The sequence below is a fragment of the Carettochelys insculpta genome, chromosome 19 (genome assembly GCF_033958435.1).
Source record: "Carettochelys insculpta isolate YL-2023 chromosome 19, ASM3395843v1, whole genome shotgun sequence".
NCBI classification, from domain to species: Eukaryota; Metazoa; Chordata; order Testudines; family Carettochelyidae; genus Carettochelys; species Carettochelys insculpta.
In genome coordinates, this window is record NC_134155.1 from 6,047,902 (window position 1) to 6,070,590 (window position 22,689).

Sequence of the window (22,689 nt, forward strand, 5' to 3'; positions counted from 1 at the left end):
ATGACTGATGCCTACAACCAAAGAAAGAGTCAGTACTCTATCTTGTTACATTAACATTGTGTGGGTGGAATATCGATGTCCAAACATAGAAAATTTATAAAATTATTTTGATCTGCTTCACAAGCAGTTGAATTGCTGAATTTTTTCCCCTATCTAGATAATTTGTATATAAACCTAAATGACATGAAGTTAAAGCAGTTATTGTGCTGTTAAGTACACACTCTAGTGCTAGTCATTAAGGCAACAGTTACTTTAGATAATGAAACATATGCCCCTTCCTGCTAACCATTGTAACATTACAACAAGTGTGACTTCAGTGAGGATTTAAGTACACCAGTTCAGCTTCACTCTTGTCTTGCAGATTAGTGAAAAACATGATGTGGTGTTTCTGATAACAAAATATGGTTACATCCATTTGTATGATGTCGAAACTGGCACCTGCATCTACATGAATAGAATCAGTGGAGAAACGATATTTGTCACTGCACCACATGAAGCAACAGCTGGAATTATAGGGGTTAACAGAAAGGGACAAGTAAGTAAATACTAGTCTTAGACTGCATGGCTAGGACTGTCCTAGCAAGATTGAAGTGGAAGGGGGATGGGAACAAGTGGCAGGCACCATGATGCTTAAGTATTCTTTTTGTGTTCCTGTGAAAATACTCCACTTTTCTAAACTTGCAGTAGATAGACTAACTTAGCCATTTTAAGTAAAAGTACCAAACTCCTTCATGGAACAGTTCACAGGCTAGCCTCCTGAAGTTATACTAAGTGGTAACTGATCAGGGCTCATGAATGTTTAACTAGGATCAGTGTGTGTGTGTGTGTGTGTGTGTGGGGCAGGGGTGGGGGGCGGTTGTTTTTGGTTTTTTTGGCCATGTTTATCATTACTGATATACAAATGCCCTACTTCTCACTGGCCTGTCTAGGTCTGCTTTTAGCAGCTTACATTTGGGTGGGTGGGGGTGGACAAGAGTTCAACTTGACAGTGGCGGGGGGGGGGGGGGGGCGGTGTTTAAAAATTTGCACCATTATGCAGGCTGGAACTTGATGATTAGTGATGACTGGTGCTTCACATTTTGCAGTCTGATGGAAAAGCATAAAATGGTTGCCTATTAGACTAAAAATGTCATTGTTTCCAGTTGGTCTGTACAAAAACTGATTTAGTCTTGAACTTTTGTATTTAAAAAAAAAAATCTTTCTGGTGGAAGAATCCCTTCATTCCTCCTTGGTGAACCTTTTTATTTCCCCTGGTAGAGGTGTCATTCAGCACTTAAACTAGAAAGATGACCTGTACCAATAGTAACATGAGCAGCTGTCAGTGCTGTCCTAGAGAGTTCAGATCTTTTTTGTGTGTGTGTGTGTGTGTGTGTGGTTAAAAACTCTCAAATGATGATGAATTTCTGACCAAGGATTTGTTTGGAAGTTAGTATAAACCCTTTCAGTTCAAAGGGGTAGTGCTGCATACCTGCTATCTGGCACTAAATACTGAAACAGTCTAACGTATCGCTTGCTCTGTAGAATTGTTATGGAAATAAAGATGGAAGAGACTTGTTGAATAACTTAGTGCCCATCCCTTTTATCAGTAAAGAAATTGTTCCATGGTGCTTTTGATCAGACTGTAACACAAAGAAATGTGGTTTCCACTTCAGAGCTTGTCCTGGAGAAATAAGTTACTCCAGTGGCAAATACTTCCTGATAAAACTAAGCAGAAGAATAGTTAAGCTGTCTAACTCAATCTTACCTTGCAGAATGCATCTACTCTGAGCATCAAGTATTCATTATCCAATTGCAATCTGAAGACAAACTGATAGTAAATGTATGGTTTAACATCCAATTCAGGTTCTCTCTGTGTGTGTGGAAGAAGAGAATATTATTCCTTACATCACTAATGTGCTGCAAAATCCTGACCTGGCTTTGCGAATGGCTGTCCGCAACAATCTGGCAGGAGCAGAGGAACTCTTTGCCCGAAAATTCAATGCACTGTTTGCCCAGGGCAACTACTCAGAGGCAGCAAAAGTGGCAGCAAATGCACCAAAGGTATAAATTGTTGCAAAATGTGTTTTGTAGCTGGCAATAGAATTAAATGCATTCTTAACCTTTTTCAAGATAATATCTTCATGTGGGATGTGCACTGTATCTTAACTTTTTGCATTCAACATAGTACTCAATGACTAACTTAGTTTTCAGTGACGGCTGAATGCATCCTCTAACTCTTCTTAAGGGAATCCTGCGTACTCCAGATACCATACGCCGGTTCCAGAGTGTTCAAGCTCAGCCTGGTCAGACTTCACCCTTGCTCCAGTACTTTGGTATTCTGTTGGACCAGGGGCAGCTAAACAAATACGAATCCTTGGAACTCTGCAGGCCAGTGCTTCAGCAGGGACGCAAACAGCTTTTGGAGAAATGGTTAAAAGAGGATAAGGTAAAGCTACACTCTCTCTTCATAACTTTGGAGAAATCTCTGTCAGTGGCCTAGTCCTTACAGTAGTCCTGTATCCTGCACAAAAATCAGTGATGCAGCTTATGTGCATTGCTGTGTTTGTGGGGTACAGGCATAGCAAGTTTTTTCAGCATGTTCGTGAAGCTCTTACATTACTCTGCTACCAAATGACCACTGTCTCTTTCCCAAGTCACTGTGTGCCAAGTCAAGGCATGGGTGTATGTGTGAAGAATATAATCTTAGCCCTTTCAGAGACTTGCCTATTTCTGGAGTAACACTTACTTGGTGCTTGTCATGCTTAAAGTGACTAATCCCATGATATGGGCAGGGACGCTTCTCGGAGCCACTCCTTTATTAGCTGGAGGGAGTTGCCAATAGCAGATGATGCAAGCCTGTCCTTAAATACTGAACAAGTACACTCTTGCCCCCATGTAGAACAACCAGAACAAGAATTGTAATGTAGACCTGCTGGATCCTTGCCAGTTAGTCTTGAGTCTGGCCCGATCGACTGGAATTTTTATGTAAATTTCATTTAAAGTGCTGTTAAGAGCACTTTAAGGACAGCGAAATAAAATCTGAAGGCAACCTGGAAAATGATAGTTTTATGCTGAAGTAACAACACCAGGATAAGAGTGACCCTTAATCTTATTGTGGGTTGAGATTTAAGGAATGTAACCCATTGTATTGCTGCCACCACAGATGTAGGTTACTACTTGAAGTATTTTTTTGTAATGGTAAAAAAATTTGGGACTACAATCTCAAACTAGTATGCTTTTTCATAAAGCAATTTAAGTCTAGTTACTGGAAAAGACTTCAACGTTTTCTCATCTTGCTATATCTATGTAAGACCTAGCCCAGTACTGCAGCAGGAGTCCTCTTTAGACCTAGGATATGTAGATGTACTTTCATCCATCTACACTTAAAATGTGCTGCTCTTAACTATATTGTCTCTAAACAGTTGGAGTGTTCGGAGGAATTAGGAGATCTAGTGAAGTCTGTGGACCCTACATTGGCACTTAGTGTCTATCTAAGAGCTAATGTTCCTAACAAGGTCATTCAGTGTTTTGCTGAAACGGGACAAGTCCAGAAGATTGTTCTGTATGCTAAGAAGGTGAGGCTGTGCTAGCTACATTTAGATACCTTTTTTGCACTTGGAATTGCAAGCTTTATGTAGTTCTAGAGCACAAAAGAATTTAAGGGGAAATTATTTGTTAAACTAATTAAAGCACAATGTCTGAAATGTGGCTACTTTAGTACCATCTGTCATGGTTTTTTTTTCTTATAACCATGTGAATAGCTGTCTAAAGGTATTCTGAGGAAAATACTGCGTTCAAGACTATTGTTAATTAGTTGCAACTTTGCACTCTTTGGCCTACTACTTACTTAGTGCATGTGACTTGAGCTAAAACGTTTTGTGCTACTGACTGATATTGGGCAATATCTCCTTTGCCACAGATGGGTGGGGAAGAGCTTTTGAGATTGACTGAGGGTAGATTATTCATTTATAAGAAATGATTCTAGACACTTTGTAACTGCTGCTTGGCTCTGTCTGAGACTTCATTTCTTCTCCAAGCACTAACTTTCTCTTGTGGTTACCCTTAAAGGTTGGCTATACCCCAGACTGGATTTTCCTCCTAAGGAATGTAATGCGGATCAGCCCTGACCAGGGACAGCAGTTTGCTCAAATGCTCGTTCAGGATGAAGAACCTCTGGCAGATATCACACAAGTAATAACTTGAAGCTTTCAAATCTTAAATTTTTAAGCAAATAGGCAAGGATACACCTACTACTGTTAGCTGTAAGCTGAGCACTTGGGTAGCATCCAGGAGAGAATTGGGTACCACCAACTGATTAGCAGAGCACTCAGTTACCCACAGTGAGCATCTAGTGTTTCTATTGGTATTACACATCTGCAGATGCCTTGGTGCACAAAATTTATTCCACCCATCAGTTGGAAAAAACCTGGAGAGAATAGATGCCTACCACTCAAAGCTGTCTGTGCCTCTTCCAAACTTTCTATCACTGAAAAGCAATTTTAAATAGGTAAGCTAAGTGGTTTGGTTTTTTATTTTTCTGCAGTGTTTCCAAGGAAGTGATGTCAGGTACAAAGCTCTGCTTCTGAAGTTTTTGAAGGATAATACCAGACTTCCTCATCCTAATTAGGAGGCAGTCCTACTGTCTCAAGAACATAGAACAGCTCCCCTTGACTCACTGGGATAATAGTAAAATCCATCCAGATCTTGTGACTGCATCTACACATTCATATTTATAAGTGAACATTTAAGCTAAGGTAGTATTGCAGTTAAAAAAAATACTTTTGTTTTTGGCAGATCGTGGATGTTTTTATGGAGTACAACTTAATTCAGCAGTGTACTGCCTTCTTGCTGGATGCACTGAAGAATAACCGCCCTTCTGAAGGTCCCCTGCAAACACGTTTGCTTGAGATGAACCTCATGCATGCACCTCAGGTATGTCCTGTAGTCAAACTGACACAAACAGGGTTCTTTCTATCTCATTATCAGACTTCCATTACATAGGTATGAATGTTAGATTTTAGACATAGTTTTACAGTTTCAACTAATAGCTGGCTAGGTACACTAGTTTTTACTAAACTCCAATGTGAGCTTGCTTAGATGTAATATTCCAAAAGGTGGCTTTTTTGTTCCATGTTCTGCAGCTAGGATCTACAGCTTTCAAGTCTGACAGCTTAACTTATAGCACAGTAGAAGTTAACAACCCTTCCTTACCCCCTCTCCCCAAAAGGGAATCCAACCTGAATTGATCTCCAAAGTAAATGCCTAGGAACGTACCATTTAATCCTTGCTCTAATTCTAGTATCCTAAGTGATCTCTTTGGAATAGTCACAGGATCTTGTGTAGTTGAGTTAGACTTCGTTCTGATCTGGTAGTAGTAAGTTCTAAAATAATGAACTTTTACTGATAGTTCTAATGAACTTGTTCCAACCATCCATTTTACAGGTTGCAGATGCTATCTTGGGAAACCAGATGTTTACTCACTATGACCGGGCTCACATTGCTCAGCTGTGTGAAAAAGCTGGCCTGTTGCAGAGAGCATTGGAACACTTCACCGATTTGTATGATATCAAGCGTGCAGTAGTCCATACTCATCTCCTCAACCCTGAGGTACAGAATCCAAAAATCTTATAGCTTTGCCAAAATTACCTTCCAGGAGCTTAATGATCAAAAAGCAATATTAAGCTCCAAAATGAGGGCTTAAATATCTTACATGCAGAATCCTTTGTAATGATCTTCCTATTTTCTCTAGTGGCTGGTGAATTACTTTGGCTCCTTATCAGTAGAAGACTCTTTGGAGTGTCTACGTGCCATGCTTTCTGCTAACATTCGTCAAAACCTGCAGATTTGTGTTCAGGTAGCCTCAAAATACCATGAGCAGCTGTCAACGCAGTCGCTTATCGAGCTATTTGAGTCTTTTAAGAGCTTTGAAGGTAAGGTGCCATAGGAATACTTTGCTTCATAACTACATCACTTTTTGTTATGCATCTATTATATTGCAGATTTAATAACCTGTATGTGCAGGAGTGAGTCCGTTTGGTAATCTGATGGATTTCAAAATTTCACATGAAGGCTTGTCTGATCCTCTGAAAGGAACAGTTCTGGAAACTGATCTAAATGTGCTTTTTTTTTTTTTTTTTGGCTGCTTCAGCATCCAGTTGCACTCCTGCCATGAAACTTACTGAACTTTGAAAGTTGGTCTGTCCAGTATGTTGGTCGCGGAGGCTTTTCAGAAAGGATTTTTTAATACAAAAAGACCTGGGCGGGGGGGTGGGAAGTGGGTGCATACCCCCCTCATCCCTTACCACCAAAAAATACTTGAATTGTAGCTGTCAGCAACCCTTCTTAAACACTCTGCTCTCATTTTTAGAGCTTTAGTTCTGTACACAGGTTGAACCTCTCCAATCCAGAGTTCTGTCACTGGCAACATTATAATCTGGCATGATTAGTTAACTGAATGACCACTTAGTATGGGTGTTATCAAGCTTCCCATGGTCCCAAAAGCCTGTTTCCAGCCACCAGTCCTCGCTGTGTTCTGTAATGCTACAATAGGGTCTCAACATTCATGAGTGCCACATTCACAAATTCAGTTAATCAAGTGGTCTTGCTTCCCTGGGGCTCCAAGCACATGTGCCTCCCCCATGTTCATGGAAATAATAAATGTTTCAGCAGGGTTCCGAACACAAGCTTTTGGTAATGCTGCTGGAGGCAATACTGACTTCCCATGGTCTGGCAAAGTATCATTTTTGGTGCCAGTTAGGTCTTGATGGTGCCAGACTAAAGATGCAACCTGTACTGTCTCCTCTCCACACATTGTTGGCTAAGTTGAACCATTCCCAGTTTTATTTCAGTCCATTCTTAACTGAACTCTGGTTCATCTGTATAGGAGAATAGATGTTTTAAATAACTGTGTGGTACTGCAGATTTTCATTGAGAATTGGAACATGCAGCATGCCAATGGAGTGAAAGGAATAGATGGATACATTAGCCCTAGGAAAGTTTGTGGTTTTTTCTTAATTTTCCTTGTGTAGAGGGGAAACTGAACAGTCTCCTTTCATATTTTTCATTATAAAGCCTCAATTCAAACTCACCATGAAGCATTTGTCCTTCTGGGCACTTCTTTCAGTGGAAATCAGGAGTGCTTCTTCCAGAATGTTATCTGACACAGCAGTTTTTACTCATGTTAACTGTTAACACTTAATCCTATTTTTGTGTGGACTGGAACTAGTTCTGCTCCATTTCACATAAGGTAGCCATATTTCCCAAATCCTGGATACAGGACACCTGGAAAAAGCTTCCACAGCTTCAGAATTGTAGCAATAAGAACTATGATGTAGTATTGTCTTCCCCTGCTACTAGCCTCCAGGACCCAGCAGAGGAAGGAAGGACTCTGGCCTCCAGGCTGGGGAGGCAAGAGGGGCATCAGCCAGGGGAACAGTTGACCCCACATTATACCTCCAAATCAGGCAGGGGATAGAGAGAAGGGTGAGCATACTAGGGGGGGATAGAGGTTGGGTAGAGCGTACTGGGATTGTGGACTGCCTTGCAATTCCACTGATTTGGAGAACATCCCTGGTGCTGCCTCCACCCCCACCCCCCTGCCTTCGCTTGTGGGCTTAGCAAGCTTTCTCTGTATGGAGCACTGGGGAGTCTGCTTTTTCACTACTACTCTTGGTTTCAGCTGGGGGAAAGGGATGAGGATGATCAGGGCTTCTGTTCCACAGCTCCTGTCTTCAGCCCCTTTTTTAGGGTTACCAGGGCTTGGGCCTGCAGCTCTTGGCTTTGGGGTTGGGGTGGGGGGGGGGGGGGAGATGAGGAATGTTAGGGGTTGAGGTTTTGGCTCTGGGTTTCAGCCTCAGCATCCAGTGAACACCCCCTGCCTCAAATGACTTGCACACACCCATTGAGAACCCCTGCTTTAGTTTTCCTGGGGGGAAAGGGGTGACACCCTCAAAGCTGTCCCATGTCCTGCTTGACACTGACTTTCCACCCAGACTGGGACCACAATGTGCTCTCTGACCAGCCACCACCTGCCCACATTCACTAGGAGCAACACAAACAATAGCAAAGTCACAGAAGGGCAATAAAATCTCTCGTGCGTGTTTTCTCTAGGTCACTGAAGAGATTACTGAACTGCACTTGAGCTACAATGCCCCTTCTGTGGCTTCCCCTCCAGTTCAAATGTCTGCTTAGGCAGACAGCAACAAACTAGCCATGAGATGAGACTTGAGTGAAGTGGCACAATCAGCTATTTTTATTTGATATTAAGACAATAACAAATTTTTGTTTTCTTTAAGGTCTGTTTTATTTCTTGGGCTCTATTGTAAACTTCAGCCAGGACCCAGATGTGCACTTCAAATATATCCAAGCTGCATGCAAGACAGGGCAAATTAAAGAAGTGGAAAGAATCTGCAGAGAGAGCAATTGCTATGATCCAGAACGTGTTAAAAACTTCCTTAAGGTAGAGTCTGAATAGCATTGGAGTGTATTCTACTTTGCAGCAAGATTGCTTGCTACTATTTAGTGCTGTATCTTATGGCTAGGGGTGTGTGTGTGTGTATTTTAGTAAGACACTTCAGGTTGCACATGAAAGTCCAAAATGGAATTCTCAGTCTTTTACAGCTTCTAATATGAAGATCACCTGTAGCACAGGAAAGGTGAAGGAATGTGATTCCTCAGACCACATATGCAGGCCTAATTTGTATTGCAGGATACCGCTGAGCCAGTTCCTCCCCCAAATCAGAGGTGGACATGTTCAATTAAGCAATCTTAACTGGAGCATATGCTGGTTGGATTTAATAACACAGCTATGAATAGAAAGATGATTTAGAAGTCGCTTGTTTGGTTTGTTTTTCTTTTCCATGCTAATTAATGTTGTAATCTCAACCCATTGCTTCAATTTTATTACAACAGGATAGTTTTGTGAAAGGAACCATTTTAGAGAATTAGTAGTATCAATAACCTGAAATTAGTAGACCATATCTTCAGGTTTGAGGATGGAAAGATGTCGTCATGTAAAGTTTAAAAATTGGTAGCCAGTTATTTTGGTTTTTAGGACCATGTCTGCCAATCTGACCTAGCTAAGGTTGTTTCTAAACTGCCAGAGAATCACTCTTTATCTTGGGACATATCCTGCCTTCGCATTTTTGTTCGGGCTGTATAGCCATTTATCAGTGCTTGCCAGCAAAAGCCCATTAAATGGGGATAATGCACCTACTCAACACCTCACATCTGTTTGTACAGAAAAATCTTGTGTTAATGTTATCCAGAAAATAAGCAAAAGCTGCTATTAGGAGAAGGCTTTTGTATATAAACCAGCAGGTTTTTCCATCTACAAATAATCCTCAAATGGCTAGTTACTGTGTCAGTAAATTTCTGATAGAAGCTGTTATTTTTTGTGCTGTTCCTTGTGTCTGTGGAATGTGCAGGACATGTACCAGGTAAATCTCCCGGTATAGGGTTCCCTATATGTTAACTCCTTCAGTATCAGTTTGTATGTAGAACTACGTTCTGGGATGTGCAAGTTAAATAGCTTTCAGCTGCTCAGTCTAACAAGATTGGCTGGTTGGTCAGGGCACTCCTAAATGAAGGAGCTTAAACTCACTTTGTTTTGGCAATACCCTTTTGGGGCTTCATTCCCAAAGGTCTTTGGACATACAGGATGTGCTCTGACCCCTACAAGTCCATGATTCAACACTGCAGTAGTTGAGTAGATTCTTTAAGATGTGTGCAGAATTGCATCTCATTAAATTCATAAACGGTGGATTCCTTGGATATTGGAGACTTTTCAGTTTGAAGTGAGAAGAGCTCAAATGAGATACCTAGGGGTGTCACATGACGGACCACATCCTTAAAATTGTTTAGAATCCCTCTTGCCATCCCAGACTGTCTAATCCTGCATGTTTAACATCAGTGGCAGTTCACAAATGACTTATAGCTTAGGTTTGTAATATTCATTGTTCTGTGTTTGTAAACCTGTTTGTAGATGTGGGTGTGACAAGGACCTCTGACTGAAACTGCAGATAGCATTTTTCTTGGTGTGTTAAAAGGATATAAACCTTGACAATTCACAACATAGCCTCAACTGTGAACGGTAACATGCTGTTGGGTAAATTAGAAGCTAAAACAGCTGAGTTAACAGTTTACATTGATCTCTGATCATAGACTTGCCATACTTAACTCTACCACATTGAAACTGGAGAGAGTGAGTTTTTTATCTTCACTTTTTTCCCCCCCCATCTTCTTTGCAGGAAGCAAAACTGACTGACCAGTTGCCACTAATCATTGTATGTGATCGCTTTGACTTTGTCCATGATCTTGTGCTGTACCTGTATAGAAATAACCTCCAGAAGTATATTGAAATTTATGTACAAAAGGTAAGATCCAAATGGTCAGAGGGCCTTAAAAGCTTCTGTCCAAATGACTTAGTCTCATCCAGCTTCTCTTCATAAGGACTGTCATTGCTACAAATACATGCAATACCAGCTAACCCCACAAAAATTAATAATCTAAATCACACCCCCCCAAAAAAAAATCTTTGTTTACATGTGGAAAGGATGTTAACCATGTAACTTTCTTTGAGAGCTCAAATCAGAACGTGAGGTGGGCCTTCCCCATCTCAAGTTATAAAGAAATTTGATTATGCATCTGATCACCTTAGTGAAAAGGGAACCTTTTTCTGGGAACAAGGGTTCAACCCTAAACACTACCTGATTCTCATTTAAATTCCTTTTGTTTGCACAACACTTTTTTTCCTGTGCCTGAAAGCTAGTGGTTGCTCCTACATTTTTGGGGAATGGTAAGATGCCTTAAAACATCTTCTCTTCTCCCCCCCCCCCCCATTAGCCTTGTTGTCCAACATCTGAGAGAGCTGAAGTTCTTGCCAGTCTTCGCATTACTGAGGTAGATACAAGGACTTCAGCTTAGTCTTCAGTGGCTTGTTTGAGTCAGATTAGGAGAATTGAGGGTGAACCACATTTTATTTACATGTATGAGAATTTTTGGAATCTGAGAGGAGGAAAATAACTGGTGGGTAGGTACTCCAGTTTGTCACTAACAAAGCATTCTTGTTGCCCTAGGTGAACCCAAGCCGTCTGCCTGTTGTCATTGGAGGATTGCTTGATGTGGATTGTTCTGAAGATGTGATAAAAAACTTGATCCTCGTTGTAAGAGGCCAGTTCTCCACTGATGAGCTTGTTGCAGAAGTAGAAAAAAGAAACAGGTATTCAACTCCAAATAATCCTATGTGTACGTAGTTTTGAAATTGAAGCAAACGCTGCTGTTCCCTCAGACTTCAGTAACTTCTAATTTTTGGGCCCCATACTTTAGCAACAAACCTCTACAAAGCAGAAAAAGGTCAAGGCATTTATTAGGCTACTACTTTCTTTACAATGATTCACTTTTATAGAGGACTAATTTCCCCCTTAGCTTATCACACTACTAAAACAGTCTTACCTTGGGTTTGGTTTAGAATTGCCTTTGGCTTTGATACAGGAAGTGAGTTCACATTTCTGAATAGATTCATTTCGGGTTAAGATCTCATGTACAAGTCCAGTAGTGTCTTGTATGAAACAGAGGGGTTGAGGGTGCTAATGGGAAAGAATGAAAGTCAGTTGTAAACTTGGAGCTAAGTCTGGAGGCTTTGACTGGTGTTCTTGGTTTTTGGCATTCAACTAGATCACAGAAAGGGTAGGAGGATGAACTGGGAGTAATACCTTCTGTAAGAAACTGAGGAGCATAGTCACTGGTGTGGGTAACTCCTGAAAGCTTGTTAACAAAATTAATCTTCTGTTCTAGGCTAAAATTGCTCCTTCCTTGGTTAGAAGCAAGAATTCATGAGGGCTGTGAGGAGCCTGCTACTCATAATGCACTGGCCAAAATATACATAGACAGCAACAACAACCCAGAAAGATTTCTGCGTGAGAACCCCTACTATGACAGTCGTGTTGTTGGGAAGTATTGTGAGAAGAGAGACCCTCATTTGGCATGTGTGGCTTATGAGCGTGGGCAGTGTGACTTGGAGCTTATTAATGTGCGTATATCCAGTGAATTCAGGGAAAATGGGGTGGAATCACCCACAGAGTAAAAACTAATTCCCTGTTTGAAAGGGATTAATGCACTGCTGCAACAAACATCTGCTTGTGCAGCCAAAGTTACAAGTGGGAATAAACTGCATAAGTGTAACATGAAATTTCTTCATGTCTGATTTAATCTTAGCTAAGCTAAGATCTTCCAAGGAGTTCTATACTTAAACAGTGAAGCTACTTCCTCACTGTAGAAAGTCTGGAGTTTTCTGGCATGAATCTTAAAGGGAGCTTTGCTTGCTGCCAGACTAGCATCACATAATTAAAAATTCAATCATGGGTCTCCCCAGTCCCATGATCTGGAGATATTTAGAAACACTGACAAGCATTTTCTTGTATTTTTTTGTTTTAAACCATGGCTTAAACCAGAGGGGTGGGACTAGATGGCCTCCGAGTTCTATTCCACCCTTATTTCTCTGAAACAAGATTTGCTTAAACATTTCATACCATTTGACTATCAACCCTTTTTTCACTTAGGTATGCAACGAAAACTCTCTCTTCAAGAGCCTCTCACGTTACTTAGTTCGCCGTAAAGATCCTGAATTGTGGGGGAGCGTTCTGCTAGAAAGCAATCCTTACAGAAGACCACTTATTGACCAGGTATAGCCTCCATCAAATGTCTTACTGCTCTCTAACCTAATCACACAGCAAGCTGCTATTGAAGGTGAAGTATTTGCAACTTATCCATGGCTTGACTCTTCCACCTGTAGGTTGTGCAGACTGCATTGTCTGAGACACAGGACCCTGAAGAGGTATCTGTTACTGTAAAAGCTTTCATGACTGCTGATCTTCCCAATGAGCTCATTGAACTGCTGGAGAAAATAGTTCTTGACAACTCTGTGTTCAGTGAACACAGGTGAGTAAAAAGCTCTAAACTATACACTGGAAGCTACAATAGGCTTCACTGAAATGCCCTAGCTCTGGGCTAGGGCTTGCTGCAGTAAAAATTCCAGCAGTTTTAGGGAATGAACTTTAATTTTAGGTATCTGCCAGAGATCAGTCTTATGGCTTGGGGATGAGAGTTTAGGCTGGTGTAAGTCTGAGTTTTGAGTTTCATACAGTGTGTTTCTCTAACACTAGCTGGTGGTGAGCATTTAAAGTAACAGGCTCGGTAACAGTTGTCTGTTTCTGACTAGGAACCTGCAAAACCTCCTCATTCTCACAGCTATTAAAGCTGACCGTACTCGTGTCATGGAATATATCAACCGTCTGGATAATTATGATGCTCCAGATATAGCAAATATTGCTATCAGTAATGAGCTTTTTGAGGAGGCCTTTGCCATCTTCAGGAAATTTGATGTCAACACCTCAGCTGTGCAGGTATTCTACATTCTAATCCTTTCTCCAATCGGAATTTTTAAGGCCTTGAGATGACATAAAAGCCTAAATGGTGGAGTGCTGGCTCTGCTTGGGCTACTGTTGATAGTCCACTTCAAGAAATTATGGGCTCTCCTTTTGAAAGTTGTTCAGACCAGTCACCTCACTATTGCTTCCTAGTTTAGTCTCCCAGCTGCTGCTTAGCTTTGATTTTATACAAGCCTTGAGTGTTTGTTTGAAAGTTTAAATGGCTGAGTTTAGACTTAAGCATTCTTAAGCTCTCTTCAAAGTTCCTTGCAGAAGGTGGGAGAGAAGTAAGTAGCTCTTGAGAGATACTGAGCACTAGCAAGGCTCTGGCTGTCCAAAAAAAGCAACAAAACTTTTACTCTCGTGGTCCATAGAAGAAAATCAGGCTAATGTGAATGCAACACATTAGTCTTCTGGGAAATCAAAGACTGTTTTCTGTACTCAGGATGACTGATACTACCATTTCCTCAGGTATTGATTGAACACATTGGAAATTTGGATCGGGCATATGAATTTGCTGAACGTTGCAATGAACCTGCTGTGTGGAGTCAGCTTGCTAAAGCTCAGCTTCAGAAAGGGATGGTGAAGGAAGCAATTGATTCTTACATCAAAGCAGATGATCCTTCTTCCTACATGGAAGTTGTTCAAGCTGCCAATGCTAGTGGTAAGTGACAGTTTTCATTCTTAATGCTGAGAACTGGAAATAACCCCTTTTAGGAAAGGGGAAAACCATGAGCTCAGACCATGGTGGCCACTCACAATGCCAGACTGTCTTGCTTTGGTCCTGGCTACAGTACTGCTTGCTGGCTGCAGAAATATTGTAAGTCAACTTCCAGTCCTGTTAATAATCTCAAATGATTGATAACTCTGTCATGAGGGATTACCATTTTTAATTGGAAGCTTCTTCACCCAGGGAACTGGGAAGAGCTGGTGAAATACCTACAGATGGCACGCAAAAAAGCCCGGGAGTCCTATGTGGAGACAGAACTCATTTTTGCTCTCGCTAAAACGAATCGTCTGGCTGAGCTGGAAGAATTTATCAATGGGCCTAATAATGCTCACATACAGCAAGTGAGTTTGTTTTTTCCTGCTTGATGGTGCTCTCTAGATATCATGAGGTGGGATATTTTTTGGGCTTCAGACTTGTCTGCTAGCTCTGGATATTACCTGCTCCTGGCTGTAACTTCCTGAGACTTTGGGATGGCTTTTTTTTTTTTCTCTTTTTAAAAGAGATGTCCTTTCTGAAAATCGGTTTGTCAGCTTAAAATTATTCTTGTGGCTTGACTAGAGGACTGTTCAAACTTTTAATTTAGGTTGGTGATCGCTGCTATGATGAGAAGATGTATGATGCTGCTAAGCTGTTGTATAACAACGTGTCTAACTTCGGCCGTTTGGCATCAACATTGGTTCATCTAGGCGAATACCAAGCGGCTGTTGATGGTGCTCGGAAAGCAAACAGTACTCGAACATGGAAAGAGGTAAACTTACTTTTGAGTTCATATCTCATCAGCTCAGAAGATCAAAGGAGACTGCCTCTGGGATCTTACTCATTTAGTGTTCCTTAAATCCTAATACACATGCTTGGATTCTCCAGCATGCAGTTGGGTAGAGCTGTGATTCACATTAAATTTAGTCTACAATTTGACTATCACCTGAATTCCAGGTTTGCTTTGCATGTGTGGATGGGAAAGAGTTCCGCCTAGCCCAGATGTGTGGACTTCATATTGTAGTGCATGCAGATGAATTGGAAGAACTCATCAACTATTACCAGGTAATGAAGACCTTTACTAGACACTCCTGATTCTAATGCTACTGACAGCATTATTGAAAACATAGCTATGCGACTGCTATTGTAACTGTTGTTGGATCACCTTTTTGCCTCAAATGTGGCATGCAGTCTTTTTTTATTCATGTAGTGTCTAGTACTTTCTACAGTTGGTCTTTTTTTTTTTTTTTTCTCCCCCCGCCCCGCCCCCAACTGCACCTGTCTCTCAAGGATCGCGGATACTTTGAAGAGCTGATAACTATGCTGGAAGCAGCATTGGGACTGGAGCGCGCCCACATGGGAATGTTTACAGAGCTGGCAATTCTCTATTCCAAATTCAAGCCTCAGAAGATGAGGGAGCACTTGGAACTATTCTGGTCCAGAGTTAACATTCCCAAGGTAAGTCTTGAAACAATACATGAAGTGCATTTAAGCAATTCTGGATAGCATGTAGAACAGCATATTGCATTAAAAATGGATTTCACTTAAACTTTCACACCTAGTAAACTGCATGATTTTAGTAATTATCAACACTAGAGCACATTAATCTTATGGATTTCAAAGCTGAAAGAGAGGCTGAAAGGTATTCATTGAAGGCCAGTGGTTTCCATCCTCTAGTCTGTTTATATGGGAGATCATAGTGGCCTCTGGCATTTTAGATTTTTTAATTTTCATTTAAATGCTTGCATATAGGTGCTAAGAGCTGCAGAACAAGCCCATCTTTGGGCAGAGCTGGTGTTCTTGTATGATAAATACGAAGAGTACGATAATGCCATCATCACAATGATGAATCACCCAACAGATGCCTGGAAAGAAGGACAATTCAAAGATATCATCACCAAGGTACCGCCTGATCTTCTGATGTGTGGGGTTTTTAAACTCAATATGATTCTGCAGGCTTTTTTTCCCCTACTTGATAGCCTCTAGTCAGGAGGACATTCTGGTTAAGACTGATAGTAGTTTCAGCACAACTTTTGTTTTCTACATGACTATGTTAAGCTTATCAGGGATCCTGGATCTGTGAAATGCCCAATAGACTTAATGTCTGAGACTGAGTGAGTGGATTACTATCTGAAGGTTTATATTTAATCAAATACCACAGAAAACTTGAGTACACCTGAGCAAATCTGAAATCTAAAGAATTTTTCCTAATGCTGGCAGGCTTGTTTCAGGTAATAAGAGTATTTTTATTTAAGATTTTTCTGGTTTTGTTACCTCCCCATGTAGAAACATTGTCTAGTTTTCTATACAAGTATGTAGTTAAAAACCAGGACCTTCTTATGTCTCTAGGTAGCCAATGTGGAGCTGTATTATAAAGCAATTCAGTTTTATTTGGAATTTAAGCCCTTGTTGCTCAACGATCTGCTGATGGTGCTGTCTCCCCGGCTGGATCATACTCGTGCTGTAAACTTCTTTAGTAAGGTAACTTTATTTCCTGTGATTGAGAAGTGGAGGTGAAGTATTTTGTTAAATTTTAAAGGTTTTTTGACTGACTGCAGTTGAGATGTAAAGAATGGCACAGATGCTTGTCATAGTTACATTGACAAGTTTAGTGTGCTATTTTGCTATATTCAGGATTTTCATATCAAAACTCCTTTTCTTGAAGGTTAAACAGCTTCCACTTGTTAAACCCTACTTGCGTTCAGTTCAAAATCACAACAACAAATCGGTGAATGAGTCTTTGAATAATCTCTTCATTATAGAAGAAGACTATCAGGTAGGCTTTAAAAACTGTCCTGGTTCCTTAAAACCTCTAGTGCATACTAACTGCTACTGATTTATGAATGGGTATAATGCTGTACCCACTAATTGCAATGACAAACTGCAGGATTATTTAAGATCTGAAAACAGACTCCAGAGCTTGAGCAAAGGAACTCTGGAAACGCTTGAAGTGCTATCTAAAACCTCAGTTGGCTGACCCTTCCTTCCGTCCTGGAACACAGTTGCACACTGGAGGTTTGAATGACTCATTCTGTTCCAATTCAGGCTCTTAGGACCTCTATAGATGCCTATGACAACTTTGACAACATCTCCCTTGCTCAGCGTTTGGAGAAGCACGAGCTCATTGAGTTCAGAAGAATTGCTGCTTATCTCTTTAAAGGCAACAATCGCTGGAAACAGAGTGTAGAACTTTGCAAGAAAGACAGACTATACAAGGTAACAGTCTAAAAAATATAACATTGCAGCTGTGAAGACCTAAGCTCGTGTGGCTTACTTGGTACTGTACTGGTGATCCTCCCACCTCTGGTGGTAATGCTATAAAGTACTTAAGCTGTTTTGTGAGGCTTCCAAGATGCATAGTCTCCAAAGTGCATTGTTCCTGCTCTAGTGTTTGGGTGTGGCTTTTTAATGAGGTGGTCTTGTCCTCTCGTAGGATGCAATGCAATACGCCTCAGAATCCAAAGATACAGAGTTAGCGGAAGAATTGCTCCAGTGGTTCTTGCAGGAAGGAAAAAGAGAGTGTTTTGGAGCTTGTCTCTTCACCTGTTATGACCTTCTAAGGCCAGATGTTGTCTTGGAAACTGCATGGAGGCATAACATCATGGACTTTGCCATGCCCTACTTTATTCAGGTCATGAAGGAGTACTTGACCAAGGTAAGAGCTATTTGGGACAAGTAAAACTTCATAATTTACTGTTAGACTTTTCACCTTCCATGAACACTGATACTGGCTTTGTCAAATATTTTGTCTTAATTCACTCTTAGCTTGTTGTGGAGGCAGCACCAGGCTGTGCTGCCTCCACTTTTAAAAGATACATAATATTCTAAGAGAAAGTAAAACATCCACCTAGCAAAAAGTTACAGATGCTGCTTCCGCTAATGCTACACACACATGCGACTCAAGCTACAAAAGCTTTCTACTTTACACTGTTCCCCCTAAACTGTGGGAAGTCAAACTACCCATGTAATATCAGCTAGCATTTCTAGACCACCACTTCTAAGCGGACAATAGACCAGGATGTTCCATAAACATACTCTTTAAGGTACACCATCTGTTTTTTTTGATCTTTAGTGAAACTGTTTTGGGTAGGTCAGGGCTAATTAAATAGTCAAAATAGTGAAATATGTAATGACCAATTCTAATCCCCTTAAGGCTTGTTTTTTGGGTGGAGTCCATGCTTGTGTGATGAAGCAGCATACTTAAAATTGTCCTTGAATGAGTATTTATGGCTCTAGTTCCAGAAAATGCTCAACTCTAGTTTCCAGCTAGCTTCTTTTCACTCCTGCTTGCTCTGTTTGAAGGAAACTCCTTTTTTGCCAGAAGGAACATCTTGAAAACTAAACTTTACATATTAATCTGAGACTATAACTTTTATACCTGAAACAGTTTATGGGTAGAGCACCAAAAAAGGTACAAGTTTGTAACTAGCACAGTTCTTTTTAGTAGTGCTTTCTGTTTGTCACCAGTCTGTTCCTGGACAGCTTCAGCTAGACTCAGTTTTTTGTCACTTTTGCAATGCAGCTCATTCTTTGGACTAACTTTTTTTTATGGTACAGCTTCTGTAGCTAAGAGGCTACTAGGCTTTTTAGTGATGAACTGAAATAACCATTTTGACAGCTCAAACTTTTGTTCAAAATAGACACTTCTAAAGCTACTTGTTGCAGAGCTAAACTAGGGCAGAGAATTTCTTTGGCAGCAACCAGTGCAGTGCTAGTGTGTGGAAACACCTTTTTCAAGTATGCTCTGGGGTAGTCATGGGAAGCTTTTGGCATAGGTCTAAACTAGTATTACTGTCTCTTCTGTTTGAGAGATTCTAGTTGGGGATTAGGATTTAATGCATATATTAAATGTGCCATATGTAAAAATGCTGCTGAGCATATTAGTCTTGGGTTGGCTCCTCAGGCCTAGATTTTTGTAGGCAATACAAATCACAGCTGGCTCTGAAACAGAGTTCTAGTGTGTCCTTAACTTTACTCTCCACCCCCACCCTGTATTTTATCAGTTATTTCTTCCCTGATTTTTATGTTGCCAATTCTGCCATTATATGCTGTATATGGAATTTGGTTTTTTTCTCTAAGCTGCACTTCTGAATTCCTTTGCAGGTTGATGCATTAAAGGAAAAGGTGAAAGTTGATTCTTTTCCATCTTTAAGTCTGGAGGACTAAGTCTAAAGAAACTGCATGAGTTCTCCTCCCCCCCCCTCCCCACACCTTTACTACACTGCTGCTATGCTTTTTCCCCCAACAATCTCACTAAAGCCTCTGCAAGTTGTCTAAAACTACAGTAGTTAGAACTGTAGGACAAAAGTAGATACACTTGCTACTAATCTGCTAATAGACCCTTCAGGAAGGACAGAAGACTGATCAGTTGGATCACAGGCCAAGTCTTAATCTAAAGTTACTAATGTCAACCAGTACTGTGCAGAAGAAATTGACTGTACAAAACAGTAGGGATTGGACATGAGCTACTGTCTCTGCAAAAAGCAATAGCTAAAACTATTCCAGCTCCAGCCAGACTCCAGTTTAATGCTTTGTGTCAACTCTTCAGCAATTTAAACAAACTTAAAAGGACTGTGATCCAGTCTGAGTCTTACTAGTGCGTGTGGTGACAATAGGTATAAAATAGATACTAGCTGCTTCAGAAGAGATTTGTCCTTGTTTCTTCGTTTCCAGTTCTTATGCTGCTAGTTTTGCAGTAACTTGAGTTATTGTATCCAGTCTTGTCCACTCTTCCTTCCCTTACTGCCCGCTCTCCGCCCCCCCCCCCCCCCGGACAAATACTGTGTAGTGGAACAAAAGAGAAGACTGCCTTCAGGGCTCTCCAGCTGCTTAAAAAAATCATCCTCCTTGCTACCTTCCAAAAAAAAAAAAAAAAAAGCCCCAAACCTTGTAACAAGTGGGGAGGCTAAAACTTGACTATTTTAAGGCCTCTCTGGCACTTGCTTACCCTCAGCCTCAGAGCAAATGATAAAGCTTCAGAAAACACTGTATCCTGTAGCCTTTCCCAACTTTCCTCAGAACGTGAGCTATTCTAGAATAGTTTGTAATTGTCTGTCTGTTTTAAATGTGGCTGAGTAAAGGGCAAGCAGGCTGACTGTAAGTGGCTTGAAGGCTAATTTAGTGCAAACCACCTCTTGATGTGTTTTATGTCCAACTTGATCACCACTGGAATGCAAGGCTAATGTGCCTAAAATGCATTATGTAAGGTCCTGCAGCAGCTAGTGAGGCAGTAAAGCGTGTGTGTGGAAAAAAGGTAATTGAACTGCAGTGTCTGCATTATTAAACTGAGCATGTACAACAGTCATTGCAATTACATCCCACTACTCCTGAAGCTACAAAGCATTGCTGTGGGCTGCGTGTGGTTTTTGGGGGGAGCCTGTATGGCAATCATCTTCAGATCTCGCTACTGCTTCAGTACTCTTGCCTCTTTTTCATGCACACATAACACCAAAATAACATTGAACGCATGTTACTACTTTTCCTCTGCAGCTGGTTGCAGTCTTTGTGGAAAAGCCTTTCTTAATACAGTTTTATTTATATCACTAATAGCAATGTAATGGGGAACTGAACCCAGTGATCCTTAATGTGTGTAAGGATCACTGGCCTCAGACCTTGAACAAGTTTAAGTTCCACAGGGCTTTTTGAGGGGGCATATGACTCAGGTCAGATAAGACAAACATTAGATTCTGAACAGACTAGTCTCTACTAAGGGTTAGCCAAATACATAGAAAACTTACACTTTCTGCTTAGCTGTTGCACTGCACTATCTCACTGTCCTATGCAGAGCCTACCTGGAGCTATGCTTGAGCATTCAAATACTTCAAGCTATTGTAGTTAATCCCATTTGAGTTTTGAAACTGACTTACTATTGAATGCTATCTTTAAAGATGTTTTGTAATGGTGTTCTTTCTCTTGACTCTATCCTGACACACAGCTTTCTCCAGGGAGGTGTCTTGGTAACCTCTCAAATGAGGTTCTGATACTTATCCCTGAAGTGTCTGAGGTGAAAGATGGTACAACTCTCAAATGCCAGTACTTGGTATTTCAGGAGTCTCATGCATGTACTGTGGCCTGCTAACTCAGGTCACAAGTGATTGTATGGATTTGTAAAAATTCCAGACTGTGTAATGTAGCTGACTCTCTGGCTGAGGACTGGCTTGTTCAAGATGTTTGACACACTGGTGTGTGCATTGAAAATGTGCAACACATTTTCTTAAGTCTTGTGGACATCATGGAAGAAGCATGGAAGTCTGAGTATCAACTGGGGAAGGACTGCTGAAAACTCACATTTGTCTTTAATGCTAAAGATGTCAGATTCTACATCAGAGTAGTTTGATTTGTCAGTAGTTAAGGAGGAAACAGCTGGTATGGTGTTGACACTTGGAAGTTACTGTTCGGCATAACAAACTCATTGGGTACAGTAAGACACAACACTTAATGGCTGTCAGACTTACGATGGCTGAGTATATACCATTAACCGAATACAGTTTGAATACAAGCAATTTTAAAACTTGTACAGAAGAGAGGGAAGACTAAAAGCAAAAACACTTTCATTAGGTACACATTCTGTCTTAGCCTTCAATAGCCCTAACATGGTCAAGGTGTAAATTTTTTTTCCTTCCAGATAGTGAGTTTGACTTCCACACCTGACTTCATCTGCTCTCGTGCAAATAGCACTGGGAGATGGGCATTTGTGCACCTAGGGTCTGATATCTGCTCTCTGTAGTGTGGCTATGAAGAATTTGCCCCATAGCTTGATTAGACTTTTTTGCTTTAAGTCCAACTGCATAAATGAACAGACTGACTTTTCCCTATGGCTGCTTGTGAAATTAACATCTTGATGGTCTCGAGTGACACATCAAATGCTTTCGTGGGCTGATACAGTTGAGATAATTTGGTAATCACAACAATGTGCCCTCAATTTTTTTTAAATAAATTCTAGGCCTGTAACTTTGTCTAGAAATCTTGCTTAGTTCAAGTGTTCCTTGTTTACTGTGAATTAGACTAGATCTTCCTGTTGCTGCATACTTCTTGCTGTCATGTTAAATGTATCAAGTTGAATGGTCTGCTTTCACACCAAAGTGACAAACTTTTTTTTTCCCAACATTCTGAAGTTGGAGTATTTTAAAATGATTCCAGTGAACTTCTCTGCTGTATCTGAAATATGGTCAAGGAGTTAAAACCCCAACCAGTTTCCTCAGGCTGGCTTACATCCAAATTTCAGCCTGGTGTGCTCTTACAGCTGCCCTGTACATCCTCTAAGGGACTTTCTCATGGAAATGCTGAAACAAACTTGACTGCAGCAGTACCAGTGTTACTACTTCAATTTGTGAGAAATGTGTTTCATGAGGGTGGCTGGCTAACTTGAAGGCTTTTCCACGTCTCTGCCAGAAAAATTAGTCTACACTCAACTATGTAGAAAGGCTGTTTTAATTATTGGATCTTCGTATTCCAGGTGGATAAACTGGATGCCTCTGAGTCGCTGAGAAAGGAGGAGGAACAGGCTACAGAAACACAACCTATTGTTTATGGTAACCCTTTGTAGTCACTTGTACCAATACTTTTGTGTATGCTTGTGTA

The 22,689-nt window shown here is 40.8% G+C and overlaps 1 protein-coding gene across 2 annotated transcripts in view; it reads left to right on the top strand.

The window, feature by feature from the left end:
- CLTC (clathrin heavy chain) overlaps positions 1-22,689 on the top strand; it is a 49,061-nt gene that overhangs the window by 23,257 nt on the left and 3,115 nt on the right. The window contains exons 6-32 of one of the 2 annotated variants that reach the window (XM_075014079.1): positions 362-535; positions 1,843-2,040; positions 2,225-2,425; positions 3,402-3,554; positions 4,048-4,170; positions 4,774-4,911; positions 5,422-5,586; positions 5,729-5,909; positions 8,274-8,437; positions 10,227-10,352; positions 11,055-11,197; positions 11,773-12,007; positions 12,537-12,659; positions 12,770-12,915; positions 13,196-13,379; positions 13,875-14,067; positions 14,317-14,474; positions 14,717-14,881; positions 15,067-15,174; positions 15,400-15,567; positions 15,862-16,011; positions 16,459-16,590; positions 16,775-16,885; positions 17,155-17,325; positions 17,543-17,764; positions 19,213-19,233; positions 22,565-22,640. In XM_075014079.1, coding sequence (XP_074870180.1) covers positions 362-535; positions 1,843-2,040; positions 2,225-2,425; positions 3,402-3,554; positions 4,048-4,170; positions 4,774-4,911; positions 5,422-5,586; positions 5,729-5,909; positions 8,274-8,437; positions 10,227-10,352; positions 11,055-11,197; positions 11,773-12,007; positions 12,537-12,659; positions 12,770-12,915; positions 13,196-13,379; positions 13,875-14,067; positions 14,317-14,474; positions 14,717-14,881; positions 15,067-15,174; positions 15,400-15,567; positions 15,862-16,011; positions 16,459-16,590; positions 16,775-16,885; positions 17,155-17,325; positions 17,543-17,764; positions 19,213-19,233; positions 22,565-22,640 — 4,129 coding nt within the window. The remainder of the gene's footprint in view (positions 1-361; positions 536-1,842; positions 2,041-2,224; positions 2,426-3,401; positions 3,555-4,047; positions 4,171-4,773; positions 4,912-5,421; positions 5,587-5,728; positions 5,910-8,273; positions 8,438-10,226; positions 10,353-11,054; positions 11,198-11,772; positions 12,008-12,536; positions 12,660-12,769; positions 12,916-13,195; positions 13,380-13,874; positions 14,068-14,316; positions 14,475-14,716; positions 14,882-15,066; positions 15,175-15,399; positions 15,568-15,861; positions 16,012-16,458; positions 16,591-16,774; positions 16,886-17,154; positions 17,326-17,542; positions 17,765-19,212; positions 19,234-22,564; positions 22,641-22,689) is intronic. The other variant, XM_075014080.1, reaches the window with a different exon arrangement.